At 41.3% G+C, this 18,747-nt stretch overlaps 1 protein-coding gene across 3 annotated transcripts in view; it reads right to left on the bottom strand.

The window, feature by feature from the left end:
* LOC124043175 (rap guanine nucleotide exchange factor 5-like) overlaps positions 1-18,747 on the bottom strand; it is a 93,098-nt gene that overhangs the window by 23,218 nt on the left and 51,133 nt on the right. For all 3 annotated transcript variants that reach the window (XM_046361451.1, XM_046361452.1, XM_046361450.1), the window contains exons 9-11: positions 18,477-18,650; positions 4,279-4,424; positions 1,405-1,505 (exon numbers count right to left, since the gene is read on the bottom strand). In XM_046361451.1, the coding sequence (XP_046217407.1) occupies positions 1,405-1,505; positions 4,279-4,424; positions 18,477-18,650 (421 nt within the window). The remainder of the gene's footprint in view (positions 1-1,404; positions 1,506-4,278; positions 4,425-18,476; positions 18,651-18,747) is intronic.

Genomic DNA, 18,747 nt, shown 5'->3' on the forward strand with positions numbered 1-18,747 from the left:
GAATTTTCATGTTTTAGTGTATACTTTTCAAATCAAATCAAATCAAAATCAAATCAAATCAAATTTATTTATATAGCCCTTCGTACATCAGCTGATATCTCAAAGTGCTGTACAGAAACCCAGCCTAAAACCCCAAACAACAAACAATTTCATGCTTTAGTGTATACTTTTCATATTTTAGTGTATACTTTTCATGTTTTAGTGTATACTTTTCATGTTTTAGTGTATACTTTTCATGTTTTAGTGTTTACTTTTCATGTTTTAGTGTATACTTTTCACTTTTCATGTTTTAGTGTAAACTTTTCATGTTTTAGTGTATACTTTTCATGTTTTAGTGTTTACTTTTCATGTTTTAGTGTATACTTTTCATGTTTTAGTGTATACTTTTCACTTTTCATGTTTTAGTGTAAACTTTTCATATTTTAGTGGACACTTTTCATGTTTTAGTGTAAACCTTTCATATTTTAGTGTACACTTTTCATATTTTAGTGTAAACTTTTCATATTTTAGTGTACACTTTTCATGTTTTAGTGTAAACTTTTCATATTTTAGTGTATACTTTTCATGTTTTAGTGTAAACCTTTCATATTTTAGTGTACACTTTTCATATTTTAGTGTAAACTTTTCATATTTTAGTGTAAACTTTTCATGTTTTAGTGTAAACTTTTCATATTTTAGTGTATACTTTTCATGTTTTAGTGTAAACTTTTCATATTTTAGTGTAAACTTTTCATGTTTTAGTGTAAACTTTTCATATTTTAGTGTAAACTTTTCATATTTTAGTGTAAACTTTTCATATGAATTCCTGTTCTCTTCAGTAGATTTACCACAAAAACAAACGTATCTCTGTGAAATGTCAATGGAGCACTGAATGTATACCAAGCTTTTATTTCAAAGCCATTTAATTCAGCTTGTTATTTCAAAGCCTTCTACATTTAATTCAGCTTGGTGTCATTGCAATTTAGCTTGTTGTGACCCGCGGAAACAACTTTGAAGACCACGGCCACAAAATGTCAAATCCTCAAAAGTTCTTAGGAGAAAGCAACAACTCAACACAGCTCAGTCCTTATATCAGATGTATTTGTTTCTGAAATCGGACTTTTTGGATATAACGTTAATGATGTGGTAGAGAAAACGCCCCCTGAACGATTCAGAACATGAATAATCATATATTTTTTGGTAAAATGTATTTTATAACATAAGGATTTGAAAGCACGTTTTGAACCTGGACAGAGTGGGTGGATACCCTACAAACACACTAATGAAGTCCTTCAGGGTGTGTGTGTGTGTGTGTGTGTGTGTGTGTGTGTGTGTGTGTGTGTGTGTGTGTGTGTGTGTGTGTGTGTGTGTGTGTGTGTGTGTGTGTGTGTGTGTGTGTGTGTGTGTGTGTGTGTGTGTGCTAACCAGACTCTTTGCTCTCCGGCGTTCCTCTCTGGTCGTCCAGTCGTAGGTCACTCAGCAGGTGTTCTAGAATCTTCAGTGGTGTTCCAGACACCACCACATACCTACACACAGACCCCCGCAGAGAAGAGTTACACACACGCACGCACACACACACACACACACACACACACACACACACACACACACACACACACACACACACACACACACACACACACACACACACACACACACACACACACACACACACACACACACACACACACACACACACACACACACACACACCTGCCAGAAACACAGGAGGAGCAGCAGGAGCAGTATTCCTCAGAGCTGCTACCTTTCCTCTCGCCTTCTTCCCTGTCCTCTTCATCCTCCTCACCCCCCCCTTCCTCATCAATGTAAGGTAGACTACTCCAGTCATCTTCATCCTCATCATCCTCATCATCAATGTAACGCAGGTAAGGGACGTTGAAGGTCGGGGCAGTACTACTACTACTACTACTACTACTACTACTACTACTACTACTACTACTATGGTCATCATCATCACCAGCCTCTTCATCTTCTGCTTCCACTAGTGTGACTGTTCTCTGATCCATTACAATTCCTCCAGACGACCCCCTCTCCCTAGCGCAACATGCCCGGCCAGGGTGCTCTGTCCTGCTACCCCTGACTGCCAAAATGAGATGTACTGAGGCCTCCCCTCTCCCTGCCTAACACCAGAGGCACTCCCACAGCCCCCCCCCCCACACACACACATATACATACACACACACACTCCCTTTATAAAGCACAAACACACCCTCTAGGCAGCAAACAGTCTTGCTTTCTCCCTTGAAGACAAGAAAACTATTATCTCTTTCTCTGTCTCTGTCTCTCTCGCCCGCTCTCTCCCTGTCTCTGTCTCTCTCTCTGTTGCTCTCTCCGTCTCTGTCTCTCTCTCTCCCTGTCTCTCACTCACACGCTGTCTCTCGCTCTCTGTCTCACACTCTCGCTCTCTCCCTGTTTTTTCTCTCTCTCTCTCTCTCTCTCTCTCTCTCTCTCTCTCTCTCTCTCTCTCTCTCTCTCTCTCTCTCTCTCTCTCCTGTCTCTCTGCCTCTGTCTCAGTTTGAGAGTGACAGAGACAGGTTGAGGAGTGACAGAGACAGGTTGAGAGTGACGGAGACAGGTTGACAGGTTGAGAGTGACAGAGACAGGTTGACAGGTTGAGAGTGACAGAGACAGGTTGAGAGTGACAGAGACAGGTTGAGAGTGACAGAGACAGGTTGACAGGTTGAGATTGACAGAGACAGGTTGACAGGTTGAGAGTGACAGAGACAGGTTGACAGGTTGAGATTGACAGAGACAGGTTGACAGGTTGAGATTGACAGAGACAGGTTGAGAGTGACGGAGACAGGTTGACAGGTTGAGAGTGACAGAGGCAGGTTGAGATTGACAGAGACAGGTTGACAGGTTGAGAGTGACAGAGGCAGGTTGAGATTGACAGAGACAGGTTGAGAGTGACGGAGACAGGTTGACAGGTTGAGATTGACAGAGACAGGTTGAGAGTGACAGAGGCAGGTTGACAGGTTGAGAGTGACAGAGGCAGGTTGACAGGTTGAGAGTGACAGAGACAGGTTGAGAGTGACAGAGACAGATTGACAGGTTGAGAGTGACAGAGACAGGTTGACAGGTTGAGAGTGACAGAGACAGGTTGAGAGTGACAGAGACAGGTTGACAGGCTGAGAGTGACAGAGACAGGTTGAGAGTGACAGAGACAGGTTGACAGGTTGACAGGTTGAGAGTGACAGAGACAGGTTGAGAGTGACAGAGACAGGTTGAGAGTGACAGAGACAGGTTGAGCGTGACAGAGACAGGTTGAGAGTGACAGAGACAGGTTGACAGGTTGAGAGTGACAAAGACAGGTTGAGATTGACAGAGACAGGTTGACAGGTTGAGAGTGACAGAGACAGGTTGAGAGTGACAGAGACAGGTTGAGAGTGACAGAGACAGGTTGAGAGTGACAGAGACAGGTTGAGAGTGACAGAGACAGGTTGAGAGTGACAGAGACAGGTTGACAGGTTGAGAGTGATGGAGACAGGTTGAGATTGACAGAGACAGGTTGACAGGTTGAGAGTGACAGAGACAGGTTGAGAGTGACAGAGACAGGTTGAGAGTGACAGATACAGGTTGACAGGTTGAGAGTGACAGAGACAGGTTGAGAGTGACAGAGACAGGTTGACAGGTTGAGAGTGACAGAGACAGGTTGACAGGTTGAGAGTGACAGAGACAGGTTGACAGGTTGAGAGTGACGGAGACAGGCTGACAGGTTGAGAGTGACGGAGACAGGTTGACAGGTTGAGAGTGACAGAGACAGGTTGACAGGTTGAGAGTGACAGAGACAGGTTGACAGGTTGAGAGTGACAGAGACAGGTTGAGAGTGACAGAGACAGGTTGACAGGTTGAGAGTGACAGAGACAGGTTGACAGGTTGAGAGTGACAGAGACAGGTTGACAGGTTGAGAGTGACGGAGACAGGTTGACAGGTTGAGAGTGACAGAGACAGGTTGACAGGTTGAGAGTGACAGAGACAGGTTGACAGGTTGAGAGTGACAGAGACAGGTTGACAGGTTGAGAGTGACAGAGACAGGTTGACAGGTTGAGAGTGACAGAGACAGGTTGACAGGTTGAGAGTGACGGAGACAGGTTGACAGGTTGAGAGTGACAGAGACAGGTTGACAGGTTGAGAGTGACAGAGACAGGTTGACAGGTTGAGAGTGACAGAGACAGGTTGACAGGTTGAGAGTGACAGAGACAGGTTGACAGGTTGAGAGTGACAGAGACAGGTTGACAGGTTGAGAGTGACGGAGCGAAAGAGAAGTAGGATACTGACCTCTTCTCTCCATCTTCTTCTCTTGCTCCTCCCCCTGATGGCGATGAGGCGGGATTAGGTGATGATGTCACTGATGATGGCACTCTCTGTAGCACAAGGACATCCCGCCCCCTTTCCTTAAGACACACCCTCCCTACCACCTCTCCCTGAGAGAGGTATAGAGACAGACGTGATAAGAATGGTCCATTGGTATTGTATAGAGTATAGACAGAATGGTCCATTAGTATTGTATAGAGTATAGACAGAATGGTCCATTGGTATTATATAGAGTATAGACAGAATGGTCCATTGATATTGTATAGAGTATAGACAGAATGGTCCATTGATATTATATAGAGTATAGACAGAATGGTCCATTGATATTGTATAGAGTATAGACAAAATGGTCCATTGGTATTGTATAGAGTATAGACAGAATGGTCCATTAGTATTGTATAGAGTATAGACAGAATGGTCCATTGATATTGTATAGAGTATAGACAGAATGGTCCATTGGTATTATATAGAGTATAGACAGAATGGTCCATTGATATTATATAGAGTATAGACAGAATGGTCCATTGATATTGTATAGAGTATAGACAAAATGGTCCATTGGTATTATATAGAGTATAGACAGAATGGTCCATTGATATTGTATAGAGTATAGACAGAATGGTCCATTGATATTATATAGAGTATAGACAGAATGGTCCATTGATATTGTATAGAGTATAGACAAAATGGTCCATTGGTATTATATAGAGTATAGACAGAATGGTCCATTGATATTGTATAGAGTATAGACAGAATGGTCCATTGGTATTATATAGAGTGTAGTACTGTGGAATAGAGTTCCATGTAGTCATGGCTCTATGTAGTACTGTGGAATAGAGTTCCATGTAGTCATGGCTCTATGTAGTACTGTGGAATAGAGTTCCATGTAGTCATGGCTCTATGTAGTACTGTGGAATAGAGTTCCATGTAGTCATGGCTCTATGTAGTACTGTGGAATAGAGTTCCATGTAGTCATGGCTCTATGTAGTACTGTGGAATAGAGTTTCAGGTAGTCATGGCTCTATGTAGTACTGTGGAATAGAGTTCCATGTAGTCATGGCTCTATGTAGTACTGTGGAATAGAGTTCCATGTAGTCATGGCTCTATGTAGTACTGTGGAATAGAGTTCAATGTAGTCATGGCTCTATGTAGTACTGTGCGTCTCCCATAGTCTGTTCTGGACTTGGGGATTGTGAAGAGACTATAGTATAGTGTAGTAGTATAACATAGTAGTATAGTAGAATAGCATAGTGGTATAGCATAGTAGTGTAGTATAGTAGTACAGCATAGTAGTATAGTAGTATAGCATAGTGGTATAGTGGTAAAGTAGTGTAGTTTAGTAGTACAGCATAGTAGTATAGTAGTAAAGTAGTGTAGTTTAGTAGTACAGCATAGTAGTATAGTAGGAAAGTAGTGTAGTTTAGTAGTACAGCATAGTAGTATAGTAGTAAAGTAGTGTAGTTTAGTAGTACAGCATAGTAGTATTGTAGTAAAGTAATGTAGTTTAGCGGTATAGTAGTATGGTATAGTAGCATAGTATAGTAGTGTAGTTTAGTAGTGTGGTATAGTTTCGTAGCATAGCAGTATAGCATAATAGTATAGTACAGTAGCACAGTATAATAGTGTAGTTTAGCAGTATAGAAGGATAGAATAACAGTACAGTATAGTAGTATAGTACATCAGTATAATATAGTAGCATAGTATAGTAGTATAGTTTAGTAGTATGGTATAGTTCAGCGGTATACTGGTATAGCATAGCAGTATAGTATAGTAGTATAGTACATCAGTATAATATAGTAGCATAGTATAGTAGTATAGTTTAGTAGTATGGTATAGTTCGGCGGTATACTGGTATAGCATAGCAGTATAGTATAGTAGTATAGTACATCAGTATAATATAGTAGCATAGTATAGTGGTATAGTTTAGTAGTATGGTGGTATAGCATAGCAGTATAGTATAGTAGTATAGTACATCAGTATAATATAGTAGCATAGTATAGTGGTATAGTTTAGTAGTATGGTATAGTTCAGCGGTATACTGGTATAGCATAGCGGTGTAGTATAGTAGTATAGTACATCAGTATAATATAGTAGCATAGTATAGTAGTATAGTTTAGTAGTATGGTATAGTTCGGTGGTATACTGGTATAGCATAGCAGTATAGTATAGTAGTATAGTACATCAGTATAATATAGTAGCATAGTATAGTGGTATAGTTTAATAGTATGGTATAGTTCATCGGTATACTGGTATAGCATAGCAGTATAGTATAGTAGTATAGTACATCAGTATAATATAGTAGCATAGTATAGTGGTATAGTTTAGTAGTATGGTGGTATAGCATAGTAGTATAGTATAGTAGTATAGTACATCAGTATAATATAGTAGCATAGTATAGTGGTATAGTTTAGTAGTATGGTATAGTTCAGCGGTATACTGGTATAGCATAGCGGTGTAGTATAGGAGTATAGTACAGTGGAATAGTATAGTGGTATAGTTTAGTAGTATAATAGTATAGCGTGACAGCATAGTATAGTAGTATGGTGTAGTAGTATAGTATATTAGTATAGTGTAGTAGTATAGTATATTAGTATAGTGTAGTAGTATAGTATAGAAGTATAGCTTTGCGGTACAGTTTAGCAGTATAGTATAGTGGTATAGTACCATAGTTTAGTGGTGTAGTATAGTGGTATAGTATGGTGGTATAGTTTAGCAGTATAGCATAGTAGTATAGGGCCTTTATCAAACAGATGTTGCTGCTGCAAGGCCTGGAGCAAGGACACACACACACACACACACACACACACACACACACACACACACACACACACACACACACACACACACACACACACACACACACACACACACACACACACACACACACACACACACACACACACACACACACACACACACACACACACACACACCTGTCACAGAAGGACCAAAACTACTCAATACACACAGACCGTGTGTGTGGTTTCTCATGACTCATGTGTTAATGGCCCCCTTACCAGGTGCTCGGCAGATGATGATGTCATCTGATCCTCTCACCAGGTGTTATCCTTCCTATTCTCTCTCCCCCCAGCCATCCCCTGTCCTCTCTCCTCATAGCCCTCCCCTGTCCTCTCTCCTCATAGACCTCTCCTGTCCTCTCTCCTCATAGACCTCTCCTGTCCTCTCTCCTCATAGACCTCTCCTGTCCTCTCTCCTCATAGACCTCTCCTGTCCTCTCTCCTCATACACCTCTCCTGTCCTCTCTCCTCATAGACCTCTCATGTCCTCTCTCCTCAAAGACCTCTCCTGTCCTCTCTCCTCATAGACCTCTCCTGTCCTCTCTCCTCATAGACCTCCCCTGTCCTCTCTCCTCATAGACCTCTCCTGTCCTCTCTCCTCATACACCTCTCCTGTCCTCTCGCCTCAAAGACCTCTCCTGTCCTCTCTCCTCATAGCCCTCCCCTGTCCTCTCTCCTCATAGCCCTCCCCTGTCCTCTCTCCTCATAGACCTCTCCTGTCCTCTCTCCTCAAAGACCTCTCCTGTCCTCTCTCCTCATAGACCTCTCCTGTCCTCTCTCCTCATAGCCCTCCCCTGTCCTCCCTCCTCATAGACCTCTCCTGTCCTCTCTCCTCAAAGACCTCTCCTGTCCTCTCTCCTCATAGACCTCTCCTGTCCTCTCTCCTCATAGACCTCTCATGTCCTCTCTCCTCATAGACCTCTCCTGTCCTCTCTCCTCATAGACCTCTCCTGTCCTCTCTCCTCATAGACCTCTCCTGTCCTCTCTCCCCCAGCCCTAGCCTGTCCTCTCTCCTCCCAGTCATAGCCTGTCCTCTCTCCCCTGCCCTCTCTCCCCTGTCCTCTCTCCTCCCAACCGTAGCCTGTCCCCTCTCCTCCCAGCCATAGCCTGTCCTCTATCCTCCCAGCCGTAGCCTGTCCTCTCTCCTGTCCTCTCTCCTCCCAGCCGTAGCCTGTCCTCTCTCCCCAGCCGTAGCCTGCCCTCTCTCCTGTCCTTTCTCCTCCCAGCCGTAGCCTGCCCTCTCTCCTCCCAGCCGTAGCCTGTCCTCTCTCTCCCCAGCCGTAGCCTGTCCTCTCTCCTGTCCTCTCTCCCCAGCCGTAGCCTCTCCTCTCTCCCCAGCCGTAGCCTGCCCTCTCCTTGGTCTACCAGTTAAGACACAGACAGAATGGTTATAGTATTAATTTGACTACTTATCTAAGTTACCTCTACAGGGCTTCAATCCGGACCCAGTGCTCATTGGCCAGAGCAGTGTGTGTGACTGTGTGACTGTGTGTGTGTGTGTGTGTGTGCCTGTGTGTGACTGTGTGTGTGTGTGTGTGTGTGTGTGTGTGTGTGTGTGTGTGTGTGTGTGTGTGTGTGTGTGTGTGTGTGTGTGTGTGTGTGTGTGTGTGTGTGTGTGTGTGTGTGTGTGTGTGTGTGTGGTGGTCCAGATCAGATGTGATGTTATGCAACTTTATGAAAACACCTAATTTCACCAAACAGTACCCTAGAGGACTCTGGGAAAAATGTTCCTGATAACAAACAGTTTATCTAACGGCAACACAAACACACTCTCTCCAAAAAACATCACACACTATCCTTTACATGCACTCCAAAAACAACCCACACACACACACACTCCAAAAACAACACACACACACCAAAAACACACACACACACACACACACACACACACACACACACACACACACACACACACACACACACACACACACACACACACACACACACACACACACACACACACACACACACACACACACACACACACACACACACACACACACACTCTCTGGAGAGTGACTGCCCCACAAGACAACATCTATTTAGTGTGAGAAAGTCTGCTCGGGACGAAATAGAAAAACAGAGTTTTAAAATGTCTTGGACTGAAAAGAAAGGAATGGTCAGAATGTTGTATTTTAGAGACTTTCACATTAGTTCCAACAGAAGACTGGGTGACATAAAGGCAGAGAGAAAAGGAAAGGAATGGGAATCACACATATACAGTCCTACCAGCTGTATACACATATATACAGTCCAACCAGCTATACATATACGTATGGGTGGTCCTTCTGTAGCTCAGTTGGTAGAGCATGGCGCTTGTAACGCCAGGGTAGTGGGTTCGATTCCCGGGACCACCCATACGTAGAATGTATGCACACATGACTGTAAGTCGCTTTGGATAAAAGCGTCTGCTAAATGGCATATTATTATTTATTATATATACAGTCCAACCAGCTATACATATATACAGTCCTACCAGCTGTATACACATATATACAGTCCTACCAGCTGTATACACATATATACAGTCCAACCAGCTATACATATATACAGTCCTACCAGCTGTATACACATATATACAGTCCTACCAGCTGTATACACATATATACAGTCCAACCAGCTATACATATATACAGTCCAACCATCTATACATATATATATACAGTCCAACCAGCTATACATATATATACAGTCCAACCAGCTATACATATATACAGTCCTACCAGCTGTATACACATATATACAGTCCAACCAGCTGTATATACATATATACAGTCCTACCAGCTGTATACACATATATACAGTCCTGCCAGCTGTATACACATATATACAGTCCAACCAGCTGTATACACATATATACAGTCCTGCCAGCTGTATACACATATATACAGTCCTGCCAGCTGTATACACATATATACAGTCCAACCAGCTATACATATATACAGTCCTGCCAGCTGTATACACATATATACAGTCCAACCAGCTATACATATATACAGTCCAACCAGCTGTATACACATATATACAGTCCAACCAGCTATACATATATACAGTCCAACCAGCTATACATATATACAGTCCAACCAGCTGTATACACATATATACAGTCCTGCCAGCTGTATACACATATATACAGTCCAACCAGCTATACATATATACAGTCCAACCAGCTATACATATATACAGTCCAACCAGCTATACATATATACAGTCCTACCAGCTGTATACACATATATACAGTCCAACCAGCTATACATATATACAGTCCAACCAGCTATACATATATACAGTCCTGCCAGCTGTATACACATATATACAGTCCAACCAGCTATACATATATACAGTCCAACCAGCTATACATATATACAGTCCAACCAGCTATACATATATACAGTCCAACCAGCTATACACATATATACAGTCCAACCAGCTATACATATATACAGTCCAACCAGCTATACATATATACAGTCCAACCAGCTATACACATATATACAGTCCAACCAGCTATACACATATATACAGTCCAACCAGCTATACATATATACAGTCCAACCAGCTATACACATATATACAGTCCAACCAGCTATACATATATACAGTCCAACCAGCTATACATATATACAGTCCTACCAGCTATACATATATACAGTCCAACCAGCTGTATACACATATATACAGTCCTACCAGCTATACACATATATACAGTCCAACCAGCTATACACATATATACAGTCCAACCAGCTATACATATATACAGTCCAACCAGCTATACATATATACAGTCCAACCAGCTATACATATATACAGTCCTACCAGCTGTATACACATATATACAGTCCAACCAGCTATACATATATACAGTCCAACCAGCTATACATATATACAGTCCAACCAGCTATACACATATATACAGTCCAACCAGCTATACACATATATACAGTCCAACCAGCTATACATATATACAGTCCAACCAGCTATACATATATACAGTCCTACCAGCTATACATATATACAGTCCAACCAGCTGTATACACATATATACAGTCCAACCAGCTATACATATATACAGTCCTACCAGCTATACATATATATATATACAGTCCTACCAGCTGTATACACATATATACAGTCCTGCCAGCTGTATACACATATATACAGTCCTACCAGCTGTATACACATATATACAGTCCTACCAGCTGTATACACATATATACAGTCCTGCCAGCTGTATACACATATATACAGTCCAACCAGCTGTATACACATATATACAGTCCTACAAGCTGTATACACATATATACAGTCCAACCAGCTGTATACACATATATACAGTCCTGCCAGCTGTATACACATATATACAGTCCTACCAGCTGTATACACATATATACAGTCCAACCAGCTATACATATATACAGTCCAACCAGCTATACATATATACAGTCCTACCAGCTGTATACACATATATACAGTCCAACCAGCTGTATACACATATATACAGTCCTACCAGCTATACACATATATACAGTCCAACCAGCTATACATATATACAGTCCTACCAGCTATACACATATATACAGTCCAACTAGCTATACATATATACAGTCCAACCAGCTCTCACGTCATAATTACATGTTCATCCATGTTTCTCAAACGTAAAATGTTGAAGTTGTTGCAAACATTACATTTCGAGGTGGTTAAGGTTAGGCATTTACTCCAAGTGGTTAAGGTTAGGCATTTACTCCACGTGGTTAAGGTTAGGCATTGACTCTACGTGGTTAAGGTTAGGCATTGACTCTACGTGGTTAAGGTTAGGCATTGACTCCACGTGGTTAAGGTTAGGCATTGACTCCAAATGGTTAAGGTTTAGGGTTAGGGTTAAGGATTAAGGGTTAATGTTAGGGTTAAGGTTTAGGGTTAGGGTTATCCCTGTCCACAACACCCTGATCTGACACATACACACTCAGACACAGAGACTCATTGTGAAACACTGATGTAAAGTCCGGCCAAAAAGGAAAGGAGGGCCTCATGGAACAGCTACAGGAAGTACTCTCTGTTCTCTTCCTGTTCCTATACCGACCTCTTTGTGTGTGTGTGTGTATAGAGTGTGTGGTTTGCACATCCTTTCCAAGAACCAGGCACCTATCACAATACAGATATGAGCAGGGATGAAATATAAAATGAGTTGAATGATACTGACATACGCTGAATGATGGTTGAGAGAAACATTAAGCAAATTAACTGCCACACACACACACACACTGAGACAAACACACACACACACACACACACACACACACACACACACACACACACACACACACACACACACACACACACACACACACACACACACACACACACACACACACACACACACACACACACACACACACAAACACACACACAGAGACAAACACAGACACACACACACACACAAACAAACACACACACACAGAGACAAACACAGACACAGACACACACACACAAACAAACACACACACAGAGACACACACACACACACACACACACACACACACACACACACACACACACACACACACACACACACACACACACACACACACACACACACACACACACACACACACACACACACACACACACACACACACACACAGAGACAAACACAGACACACACACACAAACACACACACAGAGACAAACACAGACACACACACACACAAACACACACACAGAGACAAACACAGACACACACACACACACAGACACACACACAGACACACAAACACACACACAGAGACAAACACAGACAGACACACACACACACACACACACACACACACACACACACACACACACACACACACACACACACACACACACACACACACACACACACACACACACACACACACACACACACACACACACACACACACACACACAGCCACACAGGGACACACACACAGCCACACAGAGACACACACACAGCCACGCATAGAGACACACACAGAGACACACATAGAGACACACACAGAGACACACACAGAGACACACACACACACACACACACACACACACACACACACACACACACACACACACACACACACACACACACACACACACACACACACACACACACACACACACACACACACACACACACACACACACACACACACAGAGAGGCAGTGTAGACAGGTAGTAAGTATAGACAGGTAGTAAGTGTAGACAGGTAGTAAGTGTAGACAGGTAGTAAGTGTAGACAGGTAGTAAGTGTAGACAGGTAGTAACTGTAGACAGGTAGTAAGTGTAGACAGGTAGTAACTGTAGACAGGTAGTAAGTGTAGACAGGTAGTAACTGTAGACAGGTAGTAAGTGTAGACAGGTAGTAAGTGTAGACAGGTAGTAAGTGTGTAACAGTTGAGGAATGTGAAATGAAACACTTAGCCATGCTGAGTGATGTCATATCAGACACCATCAGCCTCTTATAAGGTATGTGTGAGTGATGTCATATCAGACATAATCAGACTCTAATCAAGACATGTGTGAGTGATGCCATATCAGACATAATCAGACTCTAATCAAGACATGTGTGAGTGATGTCATATCAGACATAATCAGACTCCAATCAAGACATGTGTGAGTGCTACACCACTGCTTATAACTAACTATAAGTTACCTATCTAAGACCTGGGTGTCAAACTCATCGAGCTGGACAGTCAATAAACTGTATGAATGCCGGTTCATTATCATTTCTACAGTTTCGATTTGGATTTAACTCCTGATCTAAAATGTTCCAGGTAAATGACCTCCAGATAAATGACCTCCAGATAAATGACCTCCAGATAAATGACCTCCAGATAAATAACCTCCAGGTAAATAACCTCCAGATAAATGACCTCCAGGTAAATGACCTCCAGATAAATAACCTCCAGATAAATGACCTCCAGGTAAATGACCTCCAGATAAATGACCTCCAGATAAATGACCTCCAGATAAATAACCTCCAGATAAATAACCTCCAGGTAAATAACCTCCAGATAAATGACCTCCAGGTAAATGACCTCCAGATAAATAACCTCCAGATAAATGACCTCCAGGCAAATAACATCCAGATAAATAACCTTCAGATAAATGACCTCCAGGTAAATGACCTCCAGATAAATAACCTCCAGATAAATGACCTCCAGGTAAATGACCTCCAGATAAATAACCTCCAGATAAATGACCTCCAGGTAAATGACCTCCAGATAAATAACCTCCAGATAAATGACCTCCAGGTAAATGACCTCCAGGTAAATAACCTCCAGATAAATGACCTCCAGATAAATGACCTCCAGGTAAATAACCTCCAGATAAATGACCTCCAGGTAAATAACCTCCAGATAAATGACCTCCAGGTAAATAACCTCCAGATAAATGACCTCCAGGTAAATGACCTCCAGATAAATGACCTCCAGGTAAATGACCTCCAGATAAATGACCTCCAGGTAAATGACCTCCAGGTAAATGACCTCCAGATAAATGACCTCCAGATAAATGACCTCCAGATAAATGAACTCCAGATAAATGCACTCCAGATAAATGAACTCCAGATAAATGACCTCCAGATAAATTACCTCCAGATAAATGAACTCCAGATAAATGACCTCCAGATAAATGACCTCCAGGTAAATGACCTCCAGATAAATGACCTCCAGATAAATGACCTCCAGGTAAATAACCTCCAGATAAATGACCTCCAGGTAAATAACCTCCAGATAAATGACCTCCAGGTAAATAACCTCCAGATAAATGACCTCCAGGTAAATAACCTCCAGGTAAATAACCTCCAGGTAAATAACCTCCAGATAAATGACCTCCAGGTAAATAACCTCCAGATAAATGATCTCCAGATAAATGATCTCTAAATGACCTCCAGATAAATGATCTCTAAATGACCTCCAGATAAATGACCTCCAGGTAAATAACCTCCAGATAAATGACCTCCAGGTAAATAACCTCCAGGTAAATGACCTCCAGATAAATGACCTCCAGGTAAATAACCTCCAGATAAATGATCTCCAGGTAAATAACCTCCAGATAAATGACCTCCAGATAAATTATCTCTAAATAACCTCCAAATAAATGACCTCCAGGTAAATAACCTCCAGATAAATGATCTCCAGATAAATTATCTCTAAATGACCTCCAGATAAATGATCTCTAAATGACCTCCAGATAAATGATCTCTAAATGACCTCCAGATAAATGACCTCCAGATAAATAACCTCCAGATAAATAACCTCCAGGTAAATAACCTCCAGATAAATGACCTCCAGGTAAATAACCTCCAGATAAATGACCTCCAGGTAAATGACCTCCAGATAAATGACCTCCAGGTAAATGACCTCCAGATAAATGACCTCCAGGTAAATGACCTCCAGGTAAATGACCTCCAGATAAATGACCTCCAGATAAATGACCTCCAGATAAATGAACTCCAGATAAATGCACTCCAGATAAATGAACTCCAGATAAATGACCTCCAGATAAATTACCTCCAGATAAATGAACTCCAGATAAATGACCTCCAGATAAATGACCTCCAGGTAAATGACCTCCAGATAAATGACCTCCAGATAAATGACCTCCAGGTAAATAACCTCCAGATAAATGACCTCCAGGTAAATAACCTCCAGATAAATGACCTCCAGGTAAATAACCTCCAGATAAATGACCTCCAGGTAAATAACCTCCAGGTAAATAACCTCCAGGTAAATAACCTCCAGATAAATGACCTCCAGGTAAATAACCTCCAGATAAATGATCTCCAGATAAATGATCTCTAAATGACCTCCAGATAAATGATCTCTAAATGACCTCCAGATAAATGATCTCTAAATGACCTCCAGATAAATGACCTCCAGGTAAATAACCTCCAGATAAATGACCTCCAGGTAAATAACCTCCAGGTAAATGACCTCCAGATAAATGACCTCCAGGTAAATAACCTCCAGATAAATGATCTCCAGGTAAATAACCTCCAGATAAATGACCTCCAGATAAATTATCTCTAAATAACCTCCAAATAAATGACCTCCAGGTAAATAACCTCCAGATAAATGATCTCCAGATAAATTATCTCTAAATGACCTCCAGATAAATGATCTCTAAATGACCTCCAGATAAATGATCTCTAAATGACCTCCAGATAAATGACCTCCAGATAAATAACCTCCAGATAAATAACCTCCAGATAAATAACCTCCAGATAAATGATCTCTAAATGACATCCAGATAAATAACCTCCAGATAAATGACCTCCAGATAAATGATCTCTAAATGATCTCCAGATAAATGATCTCTAAATAACCTCCAGATAAATGATCTCTAAATAACCTCCAGATAAATGATCTCTAAATGATCTCCAGATAAATGATCTCTAAATGATCTCCAGATAAATGATCTCTAAATGATCTCTAAATGATCTCCAGATAAATGATCTCTGAATGATCTCCAGATAAATGATCTCTAAATGATCTCTAAATGATCTCCATATAAATGATCTCTAAATGATCTCCAGATAAATGATCTCTAAGTGATATCTAAATGATCTCCAGATAAATGGTCTCTAAATAACCTCCAGATAAATAACCTCCAGATAAATGACCTCCAGATAAATAACCTCCAGATAAATAACCGCTAAATAACCTCCAGATAAATGACCTCCAGATAAATAACCACTAAATAACCCCCAGATAAATGACCTCCAGATAAATAACCACTAAATAACCTCCAGATAAATAACCTCCAGATAAATAACCTCCAGATAAATAACCACTAAATAACCTCCAGATAAATGACCTCCAGATAAATAACCTCCAGATAAATAACCTCCAGATAAATAACCACTAAATAACCTCCAGATAAATGATCTCTAAATGATCTCCAGATAAATAACCTCCAGATAAATGACCTCCAGATAAATAACCACTAAATAACCTCCAGATAAATAACCTCCAGGTAAATAACCACTAAATGACCTCCAGATAAATAACCTCCAGATAAATAACCACTAAATAACCTCCAGATAAATAACTACTAAATAACCCCCAGATAAATAACCTCCAGATAAATAACCTCCAGATAAATAACCTCCAGATAAATAACCACTAAATGACCTCCAGATAAATGACCTCCAGATAAATAACCACTAAATGACCTCCAGGTAAATAACCTCCAGATAAATGACCTCCAGGTAAATGACCTCCAGATAAATAACCTCCAGATAAATGACCTCCAGGTAAATGACCTCCAGATAAATGATCTCCAGGTAAATGACCACTAAATAACCTCCAGATAAATGACCTCCAGATAAATAACCACTAAATAACCTCCAGATAAATGACCTCCAGATAAATGACCTCCAGGTAAATAACCACTAAATAACCTCCAGATAAATGACCTCCAGATAAATAACCTCCAGGTAAATAACCTCCAGATAAATAACCTCCAGATAAATGATCTCTAAATGATCTCTAAATGATCTCCAGATAAATAACCTCCAGATAAATAACCTCCAGGTAAATAACCACTAAATGACCTCCAGATAAATGATCTCTAAATGATCTCCAGATAAATAACCTCCAGGTAAATGACCTCCAGGTAAATGATCTCTAAATGATCTCCAGATAAATAACTTCCAGATAAATAACCTCCAGATAAATAACCACTAAATAACCTCCAGATAAATAACCTCCAGATAAATAACCACTAAATAACCTCCAGATAAATAACCTCCAGATAAATGACCTCCAGATAAATAACCACTAAATAACCTCCAGATAAATAACCTCCAGATAAATAACCTCCAGATAAATGACCTCCAGGTAAATAACCACTAAATGACCTCCAGATAAATAACCACTAAATAACCTCCAGATAAATGACCTCCAGGTAAATAACCACTAAATAACCTCCAGATAAATAACATCCAGATAAATAACCTCCAGGTAAATAACCACTAAATGACCTCCAGATAAATGATCTCTAAATGATCTCCAGATAAGGACTCCAGTTATACATTTGGTTTCCTAACTTAATAGCTCGGTGGCTAGCTTGCAAGATCAAGCTTCTTGGTTACAGCGGAGACAATTCATCAACTCCTGGATAAAGACCCCTGCTGCCTAAATTTGATTGTGAATAAACAAAAAATATATATATTTTATTTTTAACGTTTGGAAATAAATAGCGCCCCTTGTGTGCACCGTATGGTACAGGAACCGTATGAAGGAATGAAAATCTGGATACCACCAAACCTAGTGTGTGTGTGTGTGTGTGTGTGTGTTGTGTGTGTGTGTGTGTGTGTGTGTGTGTGTGTGTACTCACGGTGGGGTTGCGGTGATCTGGTACTCTATAGTTCTGGTTCTGCAGCAGTCTGCAGCCGTCCTTAGCCAGTCTCTGGACCAGCTCTAGTCTGGTCAGCTCCTCGCGGCCACACACACCGTCCGGCCGCACACACACACTCCCCACGTTGCCGCGGAGCGAACACCCCCCCCCCAGCTGTAAGGAGGGGGGTTGAGAGAACAGGTAGCTTAGTCCACAGCCCAATGACATCATCAGGGTCAGAGGTTAAATATAAGAGCAGGTTAACACCCCA

The sequence above is a fragment of the Oncorhynchus gorbuscha genome, linkage group LG09 (assembly GCF_021184085.1).
Source record: "Oncorhynchus gorbuscha isolate QuinsamMale2020 ecotype Even-year linkage group LG09, OgorEven_v1.0, whole genome shotgun sequence".
NCBI classification, from domain to species: domain Eukaryota; kingdom Metazoa; phylum Chordata; class Actinopteri; order Salmoniformes; family Salmonidae; genus Oncorhynchus; species Oncorhynchus gorbuscha.